The sequence below is a fragment of the Spea bombifrons genome, chromosome 6 (assembly GCF_027358695.1).
Source record: "Spea bombifrons isolate aSpeBom1 chromosome 6, aSpeBom1.2.pri, whole genome shotgun sequence".
Lineage (NCBI taxonomy): Eukaryota > Metazoa > Chordata > Amphibia > Anura > Pelobatidae > Spea > Spea bombifrons.
The window spans coordinates 47816170-47833606 of NC_071092.1; the positions used below are offsets into that span (position 1 = coordinate 47816170).

At 43.8% G+C, this 17437-nt stretch overlaps 1 protein-coding gene across 1 annotated transcript; it reads right to left on the reverse strand.

Moving 5' to 3' along the window:
* Positions 1–5058: 5058 nt before the first annotated feature.
* On the reverse strand, positions 5059–17149 carry LRRC40 (leucine rich repeat containing 40). The gene is made up of 15 exons (XM_053468789.1): positions 16923–17149; positions 16027–16208; positions 15626–15699; positions 14778–14907; positions 14133–14256; positions 13565–13704; positions 12366–12538; positions 11711–11801; positions 11238–11289; positions 10770–10878; positions 9011–9118; positions 7171–7281; positions 6413–6490; positions 5951–6136; positions 5059–5704 (listed from the first exon to the last, which is right to left on the reverse strand). The coding sequence occupies exons 1-15, from the start codon at positions 17071–17073 to the stop codon at positions 5599–5601; spliced, it is 1815 nt and encodes a 604-aa protein (XP_053324764.1). The 5' UTR covers positions 17074–17149; the 3' UTR covers positions 5059–5598.
* Positions 17150–17437: the final 288 nt, after the last annotated feature.

The following is a 17437-nucleotide window of genomic DNA, read 5'->3' on the forward strand; positions in this document are numbered from 1 at the left end:
ACCTTTAGGAGAAGCTGCAGCTCCAGGAATAGAGCGCGGCGCAGCCTGTGCGGGATGCTTGGCAAGGAAGCGCTCCGACTAAAATCCGTAGGGATGCTTTAGACGCAGGCATTCAGTCGTTAGACCCCCGGGAACGCATGTGCGAGGAGCTGGCTGGCAGTGAGTATGGCTCAAGTATATTGGGGAGGGGGGGCAAAACCCTACAAGCTTACAAGCTACAAAGTGTCTCTACAGCTGGCTTAAGTGATGGGAGTTGCTGGAGGCCAAGGTTGAGAGTTACGGAGACCCTCAAGGCTTCTTAGTACAAACGTGGGCTACATGAAGCTTGGGGAACTCGGTCAGCGGCAGGAAAGAGTTAAAATAAAAGAGAGCGCTTACGCATTTGTAGTGGGTCTCTTTAGACCCCCTGAAAGTCACACACAAGCCCTTTCTGTCGTGTGACGAACCCCCAAAGCTCTCGTCAGATGGCTCCGTGAAATATCTGCCCAGCAGACTCATTCGCCGCGAATGATTCGGGATGATTCAGGATGATATTTTTGAAGTTAATTGGCCGTAAATTACTTTGGCTGACAGTTTATTATAATTAACCTATTTTTTCGTTAAGTTCCTGAAATTAGAAATTCAGGGAAAGGTCGCTCGGAAAACGTTTCCATAAACAGCAGCGCACGGCTTTCAAAAACGCCTTTCCTGGTAATAAACATTGTTTTAAAATATAATAGTTTTTAGGCTTAAAAAAAGAAAAAAAATCGTTCCTGGCAATTTAATGAAATATTCATTTTTGCCGTTTCTCCCAAAACGTTTTCTAAGCTCATTGTTACAAGAAAAAAAAGTAGGGTTTGTGTTTCCGCCCCAGCATCCACTTTTTTGCGTTTAAATTTTTTGCGTTTACAACTCCCATAAGGCCCAGCCAGCACCTTTTACTGTAGTAAAAGGTGCTGGCTGGGCCTTATGGGAGTTGTCGTTCCAAACGGCTGGAGAGCTGCTTGTTTGCCACTTGTCAAAACCAGAGGACCCGCACCTCTATGACAGCGATGGTCGGATTTGGACACTCCAGCCTTGATGGACTTTAACTCCCATGACACCCAGCCAGACGGGTCGCGACCTGTCGATCCCACAATCCTCAGCCAGCCTTTTTGGGGGAACCATAGAGCGCAGCCATCAGCCCGGTACGGTCAGGGAGCTCGATGGTGAATTCCATTTTACCCCAGTGCTGGGATAAGGCAGCCTGAGGGGCAAAACCAAATGGCCTAGACCCCATAGCAGATATTTGCCCCAGCCCCCCGTGACAAACACTACAGTCAGCGCCTCATCGTGCGTATGGCGGTGGCAATACGGGATCTGCCCGGGAGTATTGATCATTAGATCCATTAGAGGGGAGGGGAGGGAAGAGCCCCCTCTTGGGCTCATGAGAATCCTTACCTCCAGGGGGCGCCTTTGATGATGGTGACCGTCCGGGGCCACAAGCAGCAGGCAGTAAACGGGGAGAATGAACTTGGCCTGTTATATATTTTTTTGTGATGCGACATCAGGCGTCCAGTCTATTATTTTATTGTTATAATTTATTTGATGATATTATTATTATTAGAGTCCGAGGCATTTAGAGCAGTAGTCTGGTGGTCCAGTGGTAGCCATAGTACTTTTTTCCTCCCCCCCAAAAAATTGTGCATAAAATTTCTAATTTTTTTTTTTTTTCTACTCAAGAGCAGATTCCGATCACAGCGTTAGCTTTACTAGCATTTAGCCAAACTTTTATATAAATATATAATTATATATAGATTAACCTTTGGAGTGCCGGAGGGTTAACAGGAAAAAAAAAATTATGTACAGAAACATTTTAACACTTTTGGCAGGTGGGTGTCTTGATTTATCATTTTTTGATTTCTTTTAAAAGAAAATTGTGGTTTTCAAGCTTAAATAACTTATAAAGATTTGTTATTTTGTAAGTGTTTTAAGCGATGCTATATTTAAATAAAAATAAAATTAAAAAAAAGCTGTACTTTATATGATGGATGTAAATGAAGCTGAGGCACTAAATATTTATCAGTTTATTACAACAAATTGTGAATGTATTATATGTTTTTGAAGTATAAAAAAAAATTACTGAACTCAAAAGCTGCTTTACTGTATGTGCAGAAGGTAATTAAAGAGGAACGTGAACTGTTTTTAGCGCCTTCTTAAATAAATGACTGTGTTATCTTACATGCACTTTTTGTTTAAATTTCGGAGTTGAAACCAACCCCCCCCCACCGACTCCTTATCATACTGCTTGTGGGAAACAATAGAATGGCTCAGTCTTAATCACTCAGTTGGACTCTCTGACTAATGAAAGTCTATGGAGGAACGGACTTCCTTAGCATTGCCAAAAAGCGTCAGCTCAGTGTGGTGTTGAGCCGGGAAAGTCACCCAAAATATCACATGACTGACAGCGACGGCGGCTCCAGATCTGCAGATAAAGGGGGTTTATTGGAACAAAATGAGATAAGAACCCGCTAGTAAATTACTGTATACAGTGCAGGGGGTATGTTAGTATTCCTGTACACAGCGCTGGAGGGGGTTATATTACTGTATACAGCGCTGGGGGTTATATTACTGTATACAGCGCTGGGGGTTATATTACTGTATACAGCGCTGGGGGTTATATTACTGTATACAGCGCTGGAGGGGGTTATATTACTGTATACAGCGCTGGAGGGGGTTATATTACTGTATACAGCGCTGGAGGGGGTTATATTACTGTATACTGCGCTGGAGGGGGTTATATTACTGTATACAGCGCTGGAGGGGGTTATATTACTGTATACAGCGCTGGAGGGGGTTATATTACTGTATACAGCGCTGGGGTTATATTATTGTATACAGTGCTGGGGGTTATTACTGTATACAGCGCTGGGGGTTATATTACTGTATACAGTGCTGGGGGTTATATTACTGTGTACAGTGCTGGGGGTTATATTACTGTATACAGCGCTGGGGGTTATATTACTGTATATAGCGCTGGGGGTTATATTACTGTATACAGCGCTGGGGGTTATATTACTGTATACAGCGCTGGAGGGGGTTATATTACTGTATACAGCGCTGGGTGGTTATATTACTGTATACAGCGCTGGGGGTTATATTACTGTATACAGCGCTGGGGGTTATATTACTGTATACAGCGCTGGGGGTTATATTACTGTATATAGCGCTGGGGGTTATATTACTGTATACAGCGCTGGGGTTATATTACTGTATACAGCGCTGGAGGGGGTTATATTACTGTATACAGCGCTGGGGGGTTATATTACTGTATACAGCGCTAGGGGGGGTTATGCTTGGGGAGAGAAATATTGTTTCCCTTTAGGAGCTCACCTTTAAACAGAGAGGGAAATCTGCGCATGTGATAAACACAGCCATGTATTTAAGAATAAAACTAGTATTCCTCGTTATATTTTACACTTATTGATTCAGTGAGATCAATTTTCTTGTTACGTTATTTTGCACATAAAAAAAGTGTATCCTTCCAGTTTCATTTTCTGTATTGAACCTCGCGGTCGGTAAGATGTATGATGTATTTAGAAACATTTTGCAAATGCTTTCTGTATATACGAAGAATACATACAGGGACGAAACTCAATGCTGTGCAGGGTATAGCAGAGCCATTTTTCGGCTTTGACGTACCAAATTTTTTCAGTATTCCAGTGTTTTAAATAACGTATACAAAAGGAAAAAAAAATATTGTACAAAAAATAAATTGTCACATTATTGTACACACTGCTTTTTTGTAATTTCTCAATAATATTCGCCAAGGCAAATGGTGTTGATGTGGAGCAGTGATAACAAAACGTTTTAGAGCCAAGTGATGGGAGTGATAAAGGGCCATTGGAACACAGGAGTGATGGGAGTGATAAAGGGCCATTGGAACCCAGGAGTGATGGGAGTGATAAAGGGCCATTGGAACACAGGAGTGATGGGAGTGATAAAGGGCCATTGGAACACAGGAGTGATGGGAGTGATAAAGGGCCATTGGAACCCAGGAGTGATGGGAGTGATAAAGGGCCATTGGAACCCAGGAGTGATGGGAGTGATAAAGGGCCATTGGAATACAGGAGTGATGGGAGTGATAAAGGCCTCTGTACGCCTATGAAGAGATTCGATAAAAAAATTAGCCGTTTCCAGCTACAAAAGTCATTTACAACATTAACCCCGTCCGCACTGGATTTCTGATCCATTTTATGTTATTTTAATGGACAAAATTTGCTTTATTTTGATATAAATATTAAAAAAACCCACAAAAGGACATTTCTAAGAGACCCCATCTATCACAGGTAAGATGAGAACAAGCTAAGAAAATGGTTTGCTTCAGTAAGTGCTGAAAAGATGTGGAATCTACTGTCTAGACACATCGGCTGGGTGATTGCTAAGTGAAAACCATTATACAAAGCTATAGAAATGAATATAAATGCAGGTATATGGACAGGGCTGCCTCTGGGGTCTCTAGAGCCGCATAGCCATGTTCCTTGCTTACTTAAATAGGGCAAAACCTAGTGCCCCCCCCCTAGGTAGCTAAATCATCTATATTGAAAGGCTACTTAATCCTGGATAACGGCTCATAAAACGCACATTTTCATTATTATTTTATATTTCTGCTATACATTTTAGCTATAGAACGGTCAGAAGAGGTCCCCTACCGTGGCACTACGGCCCGTGTGTCACTGGAACCCTCCCTAACAGCATCGCTGATTGGCTTGAATCGTATTCTAAAACAAAGAGAATGCTGTGATTGGCTCTCATCCACCACATAAAGAAAGGTTACCATAGTAACCACATAACACAAACAACCCAAAAAGAATAATATAAATAGCTCCGGAGACAAAGGATGAAGAATGTATTTTACTTGCCATCCGATTTAGTTCTTTTTCTCCATCTCAATGGGAATTTTCTCTTTCAGATACGTCTGTATGAAAGTCAATAGTATTTTGGGGTATTTAAAACCGCCCAAAATAACAGGAATGGTATAAAATGAGCATAAAAAAGAAAATATCAGAAAAAGTAAGGTTAATTCACAATCAGCAAAAATGGCTATTGATAAATATTTATTTGTTGTTTCTTTCAAGGCATTGCAGGCATAACGTCATCGAGTTTGTGTAAGTGCTCTCGTAAACGCAAAAATTAACACATTTTTGCATAATTCTTGGCATTTGATATTTCACAAACATTACTAAATATCAAAAAAACACGTAAGCAAATGATTCCTCTCCAAAGCCGTAGCAGGAATCAGGACTCACAGCTAAAACAGGAATGATTATCATCCTAAATATAAACAGCTTGTGGGGTCACTGAAGAAGAAAAAACGGGGCGATTTAGGAACTTTGGACAAGCTAAAATATTTGCTTAATTTTTTTAAATGGTTCACACGTAACCGGGCCCTGCGGGATCATGTTTACAAACTGTAATGGCCGCTGCTGACAGGTTGCACAGGCAAACTGGAATAGACACACTAACCCATTGGCTTGCTGTACTCCATTATCATCGACAAACCCCACCCCCGAGGAGCACCTGACTGAAGTGTTTCACACCAAAGCCTAATTCCATTGGTTTTCCTTTCCCTCCAGTTGATCAGGTGGGGATGCGACTGCGTAGATATTCCAGTACAGCTGCCGTTCCTTTAGCTAAAATCGCCGCCCGTGGATTGCGGAAAGGGTTACCCTCCAGATGCAGAGCTCTGCGGACAAACCAGACCGCGTTACTTTATGATTTCTATAAATCTGATCATAGACACCCTTATATATCTTGGAGAAAATAAATTTGGGTCCAATGGGCCACACGAGCAGCCACAAGGTTAAGGCTTTGATGGAGTTCTGGAACATTAGCACTCTGCTCGATACAATTATCAACCGCTAAAACATCGCCAGTGTTATTTTCTATACTCATTACATATGTATAGTTCATTTTATGTAACCATGACTACCTTAGACTCTCGCAGTTCCCCAGGGCCGGCGGGATCTGCAGAAGGTCGTTATTTTGGAGATCCAGGGTGGAAAGCTTGCTCATCTTCTGTAACTGAAGAGGATCTATCGAGCTGATCTGATTGCTGCTGATGAGAATACTTTCCAACGATGGGATTCGATAAAGAACATCAGGAAATGTTTTAAACCTAAAGAAAGAAAAGTTTTATTAATATACATTTATAGCAGCACAAATTTCTATGGTAAAACATTGTATTCTTGCCTCTGTGTTAAGTGTGATCATTCATATGGCACTTTATAGGAACAAGACTTTAATGATTCAAATTGTAATAAAATTTAAAAACCTGAAAATACCGAATAAAATAATTGCTGCCTGCATTACAGAAAAAGTCAGAATTCCATGAAATAATACTTCAGACGCAGCCACATACATTATTGTTATTATAGTTTTTTTGTGAACACACCTGTTGAAAGAAAGTATAACTGACTGCAGACGGGTCAGCGCCTCCATCTCCGCAGGAAGTGACATCAGAATGTTATTTCTGAAACAAGAAAGACCGGGATTGATATGACATCGCTAACTAAAGAAATCAGCTCACTGAGGGGAAACAAACTCTATTTCTAATGCCGTTCCGAGCGTCACGATTGGAATTTTGCTGTAAAAAAGGGTGCAACGCTCTGCTGTAGAAATATCACCCCCTTCACGCCGTTAACACGACGACGGTGGACTCCACGTACGTAACGCAACTTCCTTGGAAGTGAAAGAGTCAACAGTAGGCAGCACAAGGGGGACTCGGCAGTCTCCGTATCAGATATGCGCAGCTTGTCCTGAGCCTCGGTTGGCCGGCTCCCTGCAGATGACTGGAGAATTATGTATTCTGCGGATGCTTCGGTATTTCTCCAGCATCTGAAGATGACGCCTGGGAGGCAAATGTTCACCAGACTGTACTGGATTCTGCCACCAGTATGCTCTGGCCATCTGGCTTCACGTGGCAGCGAAGCGATAATGTAATAACCATGTTGGGATGTGGAACTCACCCTGAGCAACCCCAAAAAGGGGGTAATCCGTGTCAGCTGGCGAACTCATGCGCGGGGCTACAGGAAGAAGGAATTACAGGCAATTCCCATCACACCTGACAATTGCCATCACTGTTTTAACCCGTACGCGACCGCCGGCTCTCATAGGGTTCCCCGACACCCCCCCCCAGCGGCAGATACTCACCGCATATCCAGGTGCGTCAGTTTGAGAAGCATGCAGAGGCTCAGGGAGACTTCGGGGATCCGGTTGAAGCCGAGGTTAACGTCACACAGCGCGTCTTTCCATTCAACAATCCTGAGAGGAAGCGTTTAGAAAGAAAATACAAAATCATAACCATGAATTCTCCCTTCCATGTATCTCTCCCACCCGAAGGTCATCATCCTCTCCGAGACCCCCAACCAAGAACGCGTCCCCAGCCACGTTCTCCCTGACCTAGTGCTTAATACGTTGTCGGAGGCAGCTGGGATACAAAGTATCAGCCATGCTTTTTACTGTTCTCTCGGCAAATCGTTTTCGGTTTCATTACCTCCCGGGGGACAGCAGCTTTTCAAAGATGGTATATATATATATATATATATATATATATATATATATATATATATATATATATATATATATATATATAATATAGATATACACATAGACACACACACATATATATACTTTCTTCTACTCTTTGGTATTCTGTAACGTGGGCCCAAGTATCCCCATAAGGGGCAGGACTGGGGCCAGGGTCACCCAGGACAGTCGCTATTAGGACAGTAAGGTCACGCGTATTTAAATGCCCCCCCGAGTATGGATTCCACTATACAGAGGTGGTAGATGTTATAGACCGGTTTAAATACTAACAGATGCAGCATGGGGGTAAATGAGTCTCATTACGCATGAAAATAACTCCCGTTCCTCTAAAATATCCCGATCTCTGTGTTGAACAGCTTGGGAGGTTTAACAGAGCATGAAGAGCAGAGAGGGAACGCAGCTTGGCGGTGAGGGAAAGCATTGAGAAATAGATCAATATTGATAAAAAATTGAGGGGGGCATCAACTGGCCCAAGAGCCCTGGGCTGGAAAATCAGCCACGGACCACGGACTATATGATTACCGCGGCTGTCAATGTTAAAAGCGCACAGAAAAAAAAAAGATGAAGAAAAGACGACACCGAAAAGGGTGAAATTGTAATAATGTCATTTGCGGGCTCCAAAAAAACATTCCTAGAAATACAATAAGAAAAGAGCAGCACTTAATACGGCCTATAATTTAGCTTTCTTCTAAAAGAACACTTGGAAGACTAAATGTTCCGTGTATTACAAAAAAGGTACATTTTTACTTGTTCCGTTGCTATGGAAACAGAACAGAGAAATATCCAAATTAGTGTTATTACAAATATTCCATCACGTAGAAACGAGTTCCATCTGTAGCAATTATGTTCCAGGAAAACGGGGAGATCTTTGGATATTTATATATAGAGATGTAAAACTGCCTTCTGTACTTAGCTAGATTTATGAGTGATTCCACCTGCTCTGCTTAATTTAACCCTTTTATAACTAAATGCTGCATTAGAAACATCATCCTTAGTCCTGCCGATTGCCCAAAACCCTTCCCAGAAATAATTATTTAACTTTGTGACTGATGACATACCAGGTATGTCATGAAAAAAAACATCCATAGAGGACCAATGTATATTAGGTAGTAGTGCCAATGTTTACTGCAAACACTTCACAGGTGACACAAAACCAGGCACTTAAATAAATGGAAAAAGCTTTTCCTATGCAATTAACCCAAATCTTCTAAAGTTTATTTAATTAAAAGGTAAGAATGTGCAATTAATATTTTGTCTAACTAGAATAACATAAAATTATTAAATGATATAATAATCTAGGATCTTCCGTTAGACGATAAATGGTTTGAAAAAGGTTGTTTAGTAGAATCTATATTTTTTTTCTGGGATAATTTCCTTTTTTAATAAAAAGGCTCATTTTCAATATGAAGACGAAAGTAAATTAAGCGAAGCAGGTTGCTCTCACCTGGCCGGTACTTCAGTTAAAAGGTTCTTGCTGAAATTTACGGCTGTGATGGGATTCGTACCGACAGCATTAAAGACAGCCTCCGGTATGACAGGCGCTTGCTTGTCGCTGGAAAAAGGAAGAAAATGGATAATAGAACATAAAATATCTGAATTCTGTCAAGTTCGCCAAGATTCACTTAATGACAGAATCACCCTGTGAGTTACAAAAGATACTTACACCCCCCCACACACTAATTAAAGAGGAACTAACCATTTTTTTTTTTATTCCTAGTTTCCGACTAAAAATAAGTTTTACAAAATATTGTTTTATTTTTTACCCCAGTTGTAGTTTTTGCCCCATAATATAATGTTTTCAGACAGCTGCATGTGACAGGGCCAGGCTAGCCGGCTCATAGGTCATATGAAGTTTAGGGTCACGAAGCGCTTTTGTGTCCGGTTCTGTATACCGTGACCCGGTAATGTTTTATGTTGTGTGTTTATTGTGTATCCGGCCCAGAGACTGATGTGGATTCAGCCCCAGCCTTCAAAGAGACGATCCTATAATCTGGCTGGGGCTCTTAATCAGCCAGCACAGCCCTGTCTGCCCAGACGGCACCCGCACTACAGGGGGGATAACACAGGTGGGGGAACCCATTGTATACCTTAATCCCTCACCTGATACATCCCCTGTATACTGATGGGATTTGTGATGGAATGTGGCTGATGGGATTTGTGATGGGATGTGGCTGATGGGATTGGGGGTTGGGTTGGGTGCTCATTGCATTGAGATTGTATATAAATTCTGTGTGTTTGTAATAAAGAGAGTTCTTCTTGGTTTTACTACGGATGGTGGTCTGGATGATCCGTGGATAGCTGAGTGCTATCCGTATGAGGGACTGACTGGTGATTCCTCAGCCCTCACACAGGGGTACCCAGCCTTGGGTACGGTGACCCTGTAACACTGCATATCAGCCATTTCTATGATTCTCGCTCTGTTCCCCAATCTACTAAACACCCCGACTCCTTATAATACTGCATGTGGGGAGCAATAGAATGACTCCGTCTTAATCACTCAGGCGGACCCTCTAACTAATGAAAGTCTATAGAGGAGCGGACTTCATTAGCATCGCCATAAATGACCCAACATATCACATGACATATCAATGGCGGCCTCCTGGTCTGCAGTTAAAGGGAGTTTCTTGGTGTAAAATGAGGTAAAATCCATATACAACACTGGGGGGATGCATTACTATATATGGCACGGGGCGGTGCATTACTATATATGGCACGGGGCGGTGCATTACTATATATGGCACGGGGGGTGCATTACTATATATGGCACTGGGGGGGTGCATTACTATATATGGCACTGGGGGGGTGCATTACTATATATGGCACTGGGGGGATGCATTACTATATACAACACTGGGGGGATGCATTACTATATACAGCACTGGGGGGGTGCATTACTATATATGGCACTGGGGGGGTGCATTACTATATATGGCACTGGGGGGGTGCATTACTATATATGGCACTGGGGGGGTGCATTACTATATATGGCACTGGGGGGGTGCATTACTATATATGGCACTGGGGGGGTGCATTACTATATATGGCACTGGGGGGGTGCATTACTATATATGGCACTGGGGGGGTGCATTACTATATATGGCACTGGGGGGATGCATTACTATATACAGCACTGTGGGGGGAGGGGGGCATTTTGAGAATGTGGCTTCTAGTAATGTTTTTACAGCCACACGCTGGAAACGTACCAGTATTCCAAGGTCTTGAGTGTGGTGACTGAGTGCATGCTGACGAGGGCGTCACTCGGCAGAGTCATAGCCGTAACGACGGGGGCCGCGTCCTGCCCGGTCTTCACCTCTACATATAAAAGTGCAGCAATGCATCATAAGACTGCGTTTACCGACAATCAATAAAGGACTGTCACTTACTTCATTCATTATTCTATAAAATAAACCATTTTAATGTATTAAAAAAAAAAAAAAAGTAATGTTTTCTCTAAGATAGGAAAAAAAACTATCCTGGAGACAACCCCTCCCCCATGAGAATCACCCCAGTGTCAGGAGGCTGCAGTAAAGGGGTCACTTGTAAAACCATGAAGAAATAAAGAAAATACATTTTATTCTAATATTTAAATACGTGTGAATAGTGAATTTGCCCTGTAGCAATAAATCAGTGCCCAGAATCCAAAGCCGCACGATAAATAGCTGCAGACTCACCTGGCGCTTGGATCCGACTTCTTAAATACTTGAGGAGCTCCTGAGTGCCTTTCTTTAAAAAAAGGACACCAAACATGACATTGTGAGATTATTAATAATTAAAAAAATCTATAATAAAAAAAAAAAAGAACAGTACTGCGCCAACTTGAGCGGTATTACAACTCCCATGATGCTAAAGCAGCCCCAAGTATTTCTCAGCTTGTGTAAGCGGCTCATCGAATCACTAACTATTGTCATCTGGATACAGGAACCATTCAGGAGCCGTATGCCTATCCCATGCATGCTTAAACTGCTTCACTGTATTACCCTCTCCCAATCCTGCTGGGAGGCTGTTCCACTTATCTACCACCCTTTCAGTAAAGTAAGACTTCTTTCAATGACATGACCCCGGGGACATTCTAACCATCAGAAGACGCCATCCCTCATCACGTCAGTAGCTGAGACATCATATGATAAACTCCATCTGTACTTACACTCAGGAGATCTCTGCGAAGCCCCCTCAGGGGGTTACCGTCCAACTGCAGGGACTTCAAGTTCGGAAGGTTTCCGAGAGCATTGGGGAGGCTGGAAAGCCAAATGAGAATTTAGATCTGTAGAATTTACCATTTGACGTTAAGAAGAAAAATGACACTTTTGTTGAGCATTTGTGACTCGGCATAAAAAAACGATACGGATTTTTTCAGATTTGGTATAAAACTAAAATCCCACGACTTCCAATTACAATAATAGGCAGCGAATAAATGTATCTAGCCGGCCTCACACGGAACTTGTCTACCACCGCCGACCGGTAGAGGAACAGTCTGGACCAGCTTTGTGTTAACACAGGACCATTATCTTTAACCCTCTCCTTGGCAAGGCTTTTTAAGTGCAACAATTAGCATCCTTTTCTGGGACATTTTCACCGCGTGATTCCGCTTTTCCGTGTTTGATGAATCCTCACACATGCAAAAAATAATTGAGTGCTAGTGTGTAAAAAAAAAAAAAAAAAAAAACTATACTACTAATACATATTTTTTGCATTTTTGCTTAGAATTTCTTCTAAAGAGTAGGTGCCATTGATGATCACCGACCCAGTTTATGTTCTTGAGGGACACATGAGAGGGTCTGCGGCAGTAAAGAGTCACCTACCCCCCCAAATCGTTGTTGGTTAAATCGAGGCGCTCCAGACCTTGCAGCAGGGTGATCTCCTCCGGTAACGACTTCAGCTTGTTGTCCCGGAGCTCCAGCACACTGATGGAGCACAAATGCTTCAGATGTTGGGGACCCAGCGTATTTATCTGGTTATTACCCACGTGAAGCTCCTACAGAACGAAAAATAAGGGGGTGTTTTGGTTTTCTTTTCGGTTTTTACAGAGAGGGTTAAAGCTGAGTAAAAGAATAGAAGAATGGGTTCCTCCTTCAACATAACCCCCCAGCGCTGTATACAGTAATATAACCCTCCCCCCAGCGCTGTACACAGTAATATAACCCCCCCAGCGCTGTATACAGTAATATAACCCCCCCAGCGCTGTACACAGTAATATAACCCCCCACCAGCGCTGTATACAGTAATATAACCCTCAGCGCTGTATACAGTAATATAACCCCCAGCGCTGTATACAGTAATATAACCCCCCACCAGCACTGTATACAGTGATATAACCCCCCAGAGCTGTATACAGTAATATAACCCCCAGCGCTGTATACAGTAATATAACCCCCAGCACTGTATACAGTAATATAACCCCCCAGCGCTGTATACAGTAATATAACCCCCAGCACTGTATACAGTAATATAACCCCCCAGCGCTGTATACAGTAATATAACCCTCAGCGCTGTATACAGTAATATACCCCCAGCACTGTATACAGTAATATAACCCCCCACCGCTGTATACAGTAATATAACCCCCAGCACTGTATACAGTAATATAACCCCCAGCGCTGTATACAGTAATATACAGTAAACTTGATTTTATTTCATGTTATTCCAATAAACTCCCTTTATCTGCAGACCTGGAGCCGCCGGTGCTGTCAGTCATGTGATATTTTGGGTGACTTTCCCGGCTCAAACACCACACTGAGCTGATGCTTTATGGCAATGCTAATGAAGGCTGTTCCTCCATAGACTTTCATTAGTCAGAGAGTCTGACTGGCTAATTAAGACTGTGCCATTCTATTGTTCCCCACAGGCAGTCTGATAAGGATCAGTAGACCCCACCAAGTCTGGAAACAGAAGCGGTATGGACAAGTGGCCCCTGACCCCTGGTTAACCCTATTTCTTTAGCACTATGGCCGTCATGTGTATCCCCGGAATGAGCCGGGGATGCACAGCTAAACCCCATCACCTTCAGCAGTTTGCAGGAAAGTTCTGGCAGATCCGTCAGCTTGTTCTGCCTGAGATAGAGCTGCTCCAGCGAGTCCATGCCGCCCAGCGAGGAGGGGACGCTCTCCAGCAGGTTGGAGGTACAGTCCAGCTGCTTCACATCTGAAAAAAACATCACGACCCATCGTATAACATCACGACCCATCATATAACATTTACCCGCACACAGAACCAGCATACATAAACACAGAAACATAGAATGTGTTGGCAGATAAGTCTGCCCGGTCTCTGAATACTTTCCTTGGTCCCTGGCCTTATCTTATCTTATCTACCACAGCTGTATGCCTATACCATGTATGCTTAAACTCCTTTACCTATTAACCTCTGCCACTTCTGCTGGAAGGCTACTCCGTACATCCACTACCCTCACAGTACATTTCCTAAATAATGTTAATAAACACGGCGGATATTATGAGATCTCATAAGAATCTAAAACAGAGCAGCTTCCTCCTCATTCATTTAGACATCAATTTGACTGTTTCCCCAGGAAGATGCAACATCAAAAAAAGGTGAAATATACAAATTCTTACTTTTCAGCTGACCAATTTCTGCCGGTAACGTCTTTAGCCTGTTATGGGACAGATTTAGACGGACGAGACACGAGAGTCCGCCGATGCAGCTTGAGATGGTTTTAAGCTGATTGTTGGACACGTCCTACGAGTAACAATAACACTAATTAAAAAAAATTAACGGGGGCTTTAAAGATATATATATATATATATTATATAAAATGATATAAATATATAAAATGATATAAATATATCTTATAAATATATATACACACACAATATATATATATATATATATATATATATATATACACACACGTATACAGTACTGAGCAAACTTTCTATGCCAGTGTAAAACAATGCTTTCAAAAATAGACATGTTAATAGTTTATTTTTAGCATTTAATAAAATGTAAAGTCAGTTAATAGAAGAAAAATACCGGATAAAAGTATATCACACGCATGGAGCATCTTGTGTATGGAAAATAGCTGGGGTGATGAAAGGGGCCAAACCCGAATCCCCCCTATATGCATTTGCAAGCGGGACACCCAAAAGATGTAAAGGGGCCGCACAGCTATCGCAAGCATGAAGGCCGGAGCGTCCCTTTAAATCCGTTATTCTATGAAAACTCTTCACGTGAAACGATCAGAATAAGATCCGACTCACTAACTGGTCCAAGGAGCCGAGCCGGCCCAGCGCGTCCGGTATCTCCTCCAGCTGGTTGTGTTGGATTAGAAGGCTCTTCAGACTCTGTAAGTTGGCCAGCTCTGCCGGGAGCTCTTTAATCTTATTGTGACTGTTCAAAGTAATAAAAAAGAGAGCGCAGCGTTTACCGACACGAAAGAGACAGCGAGACGGAAAGAAACGTAACAGAGAGGCGAGTAAAATATAACCGGCGTAAAGCCGCAAAAAAGCATCAAAAACTCCAAAAGCGCCTATCATTAAATATTTGCAACAAGTGGCCAACGAGCAGACCTCCCGCTGGAACTACAACCCCCATGATCCTCTGCCAACATCCCCAACAGGAAAGGAGTGTTGCCGAGGCTCAAAGAGCATTAGGGAGCAGATGGGGGAGATCTTTATTGTATATACATGTTGGTGATCTCTGCAGCACCCTGGAATATGAATGTATATGCTGTTTAGGGTCTATCTGCAGGTTCTGACCAGGCCTCGGGGTTAAACACCACAACTACCACGCCGGGGCATCATTAATGCTGTCCACAGAGGGCTTTAAATCGCAGGAGAGTCTCGGTGGGTCAAAGGGCAGCGCAGCCCCGCTGATCCAGCTCCACAGCAAGCGATACAGCCATGTTGGGATTAGATAGACTCGGTGAGATTGGGGTACGCGTAGTGGTGGGCTAAGCGATAAATGGCCGTATAGTGTGACGGGAACCCCAATATCTTAGGAGATACCCAATACGTCAGATTTCTGGTTGGCGGGGGGCAGACAGGGGCTTCACGGGGTCCGGTACCTGGAAATCTCAGGATATAAAATACAGAATTGTCGCTCGTACCTGAGATTGAGTTTCTGCAGGCCGCTCAGCTCGCCGATGGCCCGGGGGAGAGACGTCACCTGGTTATCGTGTATCTAGAAGGAGAGACGGCAGATCTAGATCTAATTGCCTTTTGCTGCCACCTTCCTCCTACCCTGGATGTCAATAATCTACCCCAGCCCCTGTTTTCATGCACAATGCATCCTGGAGTCCACTTTGCGTGGACTCTAGTGCATTTTACTGCATGCAAATAGGTGCAGGCGTTCTCTGGTTGTTGGGAGATCTTCTGTCTAATTTGACTCCTCCCCCCAGCTGCTCCTACTGAAAACAGGAAGCATACGTAGGTACACTTCCTGCACATGCTCAGTAGCGCTCCCATTCTGGCTAATCAGCCACATTATTGCTACATACACCCAACTTACATCCAACACCACGAGGGCCGGGAGAAGCCGGATATCTTCCGAAAGAGACTGGAGTTTGTTGGAAGCCAGAATCAGCTTGGACAGATCCGTCTGCTCCCACCAGCGGTCCGCCCCGCCAAACGCCACGTTCTGATGCGCTTCTTCCGGCGTGTCCAGGTTTATCCGCCAAACGCTTACCGGAACTAAACGTGACGATCACAGAGAGAGGGTAATTACGCCGGCGGCGGGGGGATTAAACGCGAGACATCCGCTTGGTGCGGCCCTTTATGGGTTCGCGGGTTATATATTTAAAAAAAAAAAACATGAAGAGCGGCAGATATTAAACGGCAAATACGGTAAAAAACAACAACTAATAAATCATTGAGCCGATTAGCCCCCCGGAGCCCCCTTAGTCTAGCCCTTGATCCTGGATGTGGCATGAGAGTGATGGGAGTTGTTGTGGTAGATGGAGTAGATACAATAAATGCTGTGCCCAATCATTTGGGATGTCAAATCATTAAGCAGACAGACTTTCTGCCCCAAAGAGCTTACAATTCATAGAATGCTTATTATTATTGTATATTATCAGTAAAATTACACGTTTTTTCCTTTATATTACTGAATACATGGGAAAAAAAACAAGCCTAGGAAGCAGTGCTTGTCTCTCCTGATCTATTACTCCCATTAGCCTCAGCCAGAGGTTTATTTTGATGCAGCTTCCTGTAAATTAACCCCTCATTGCCTGGTCAGTATCACCTCAGGTGCTGGGAGGGGGGGGCAGACTTTCGTCACTTAGCGCCGGGTCCTATGTGCTGGCTGGGAGTAATGGGAGTGACAGCAGCTCTTTGCCGTGTGCTTCTCCCCTTTAGCACTAAGGAAGTGGCTGAAGGTGCTAGGAGTGGCGGGCCGCGGCTTACCATCAGTCAGGCCTCTCCCGGACAGGTTTAATTGGCCGCTTTTCCGCGCCGCCTTGATCAGCCCCTGGGGCACCGCCGGCTCCTGCTCTTTACCGTCCCGGAAACCGGCCATAGGGTCCGGGGCTCTGCCACCCCGCCTGAGCCGAGACATGGCGCTGGCGGACACCGGACCGGCCCCCGAGAGGTTCACAACCTGACAATCCCGCCTAGCGCGGCACCGAGCTCAAGCCAACACAAGATGGCGCCACAGAGCAGCCGTTATTCTGTGGGAGTACCAACATGGCGCCCGCCTTCCTCATGTGTCTCCTTACGGCTGACGTACCGCTCAGGGCGCCTAACATGGCGGATATCCCTTCCCAGCCAGTTAGTTGCAGGCAGGGTCTGCGCATGGTGGCATGTACATACATCCTAAGGGTCCCTGTTCAGTGTGACCAGTCCCTCTCTGATGCCCCTCTTTTCTAGGAGGTCAGAATGTTTGCTGGGTATGAGGGTATTGCAGGGTTCTACTGCCCTAA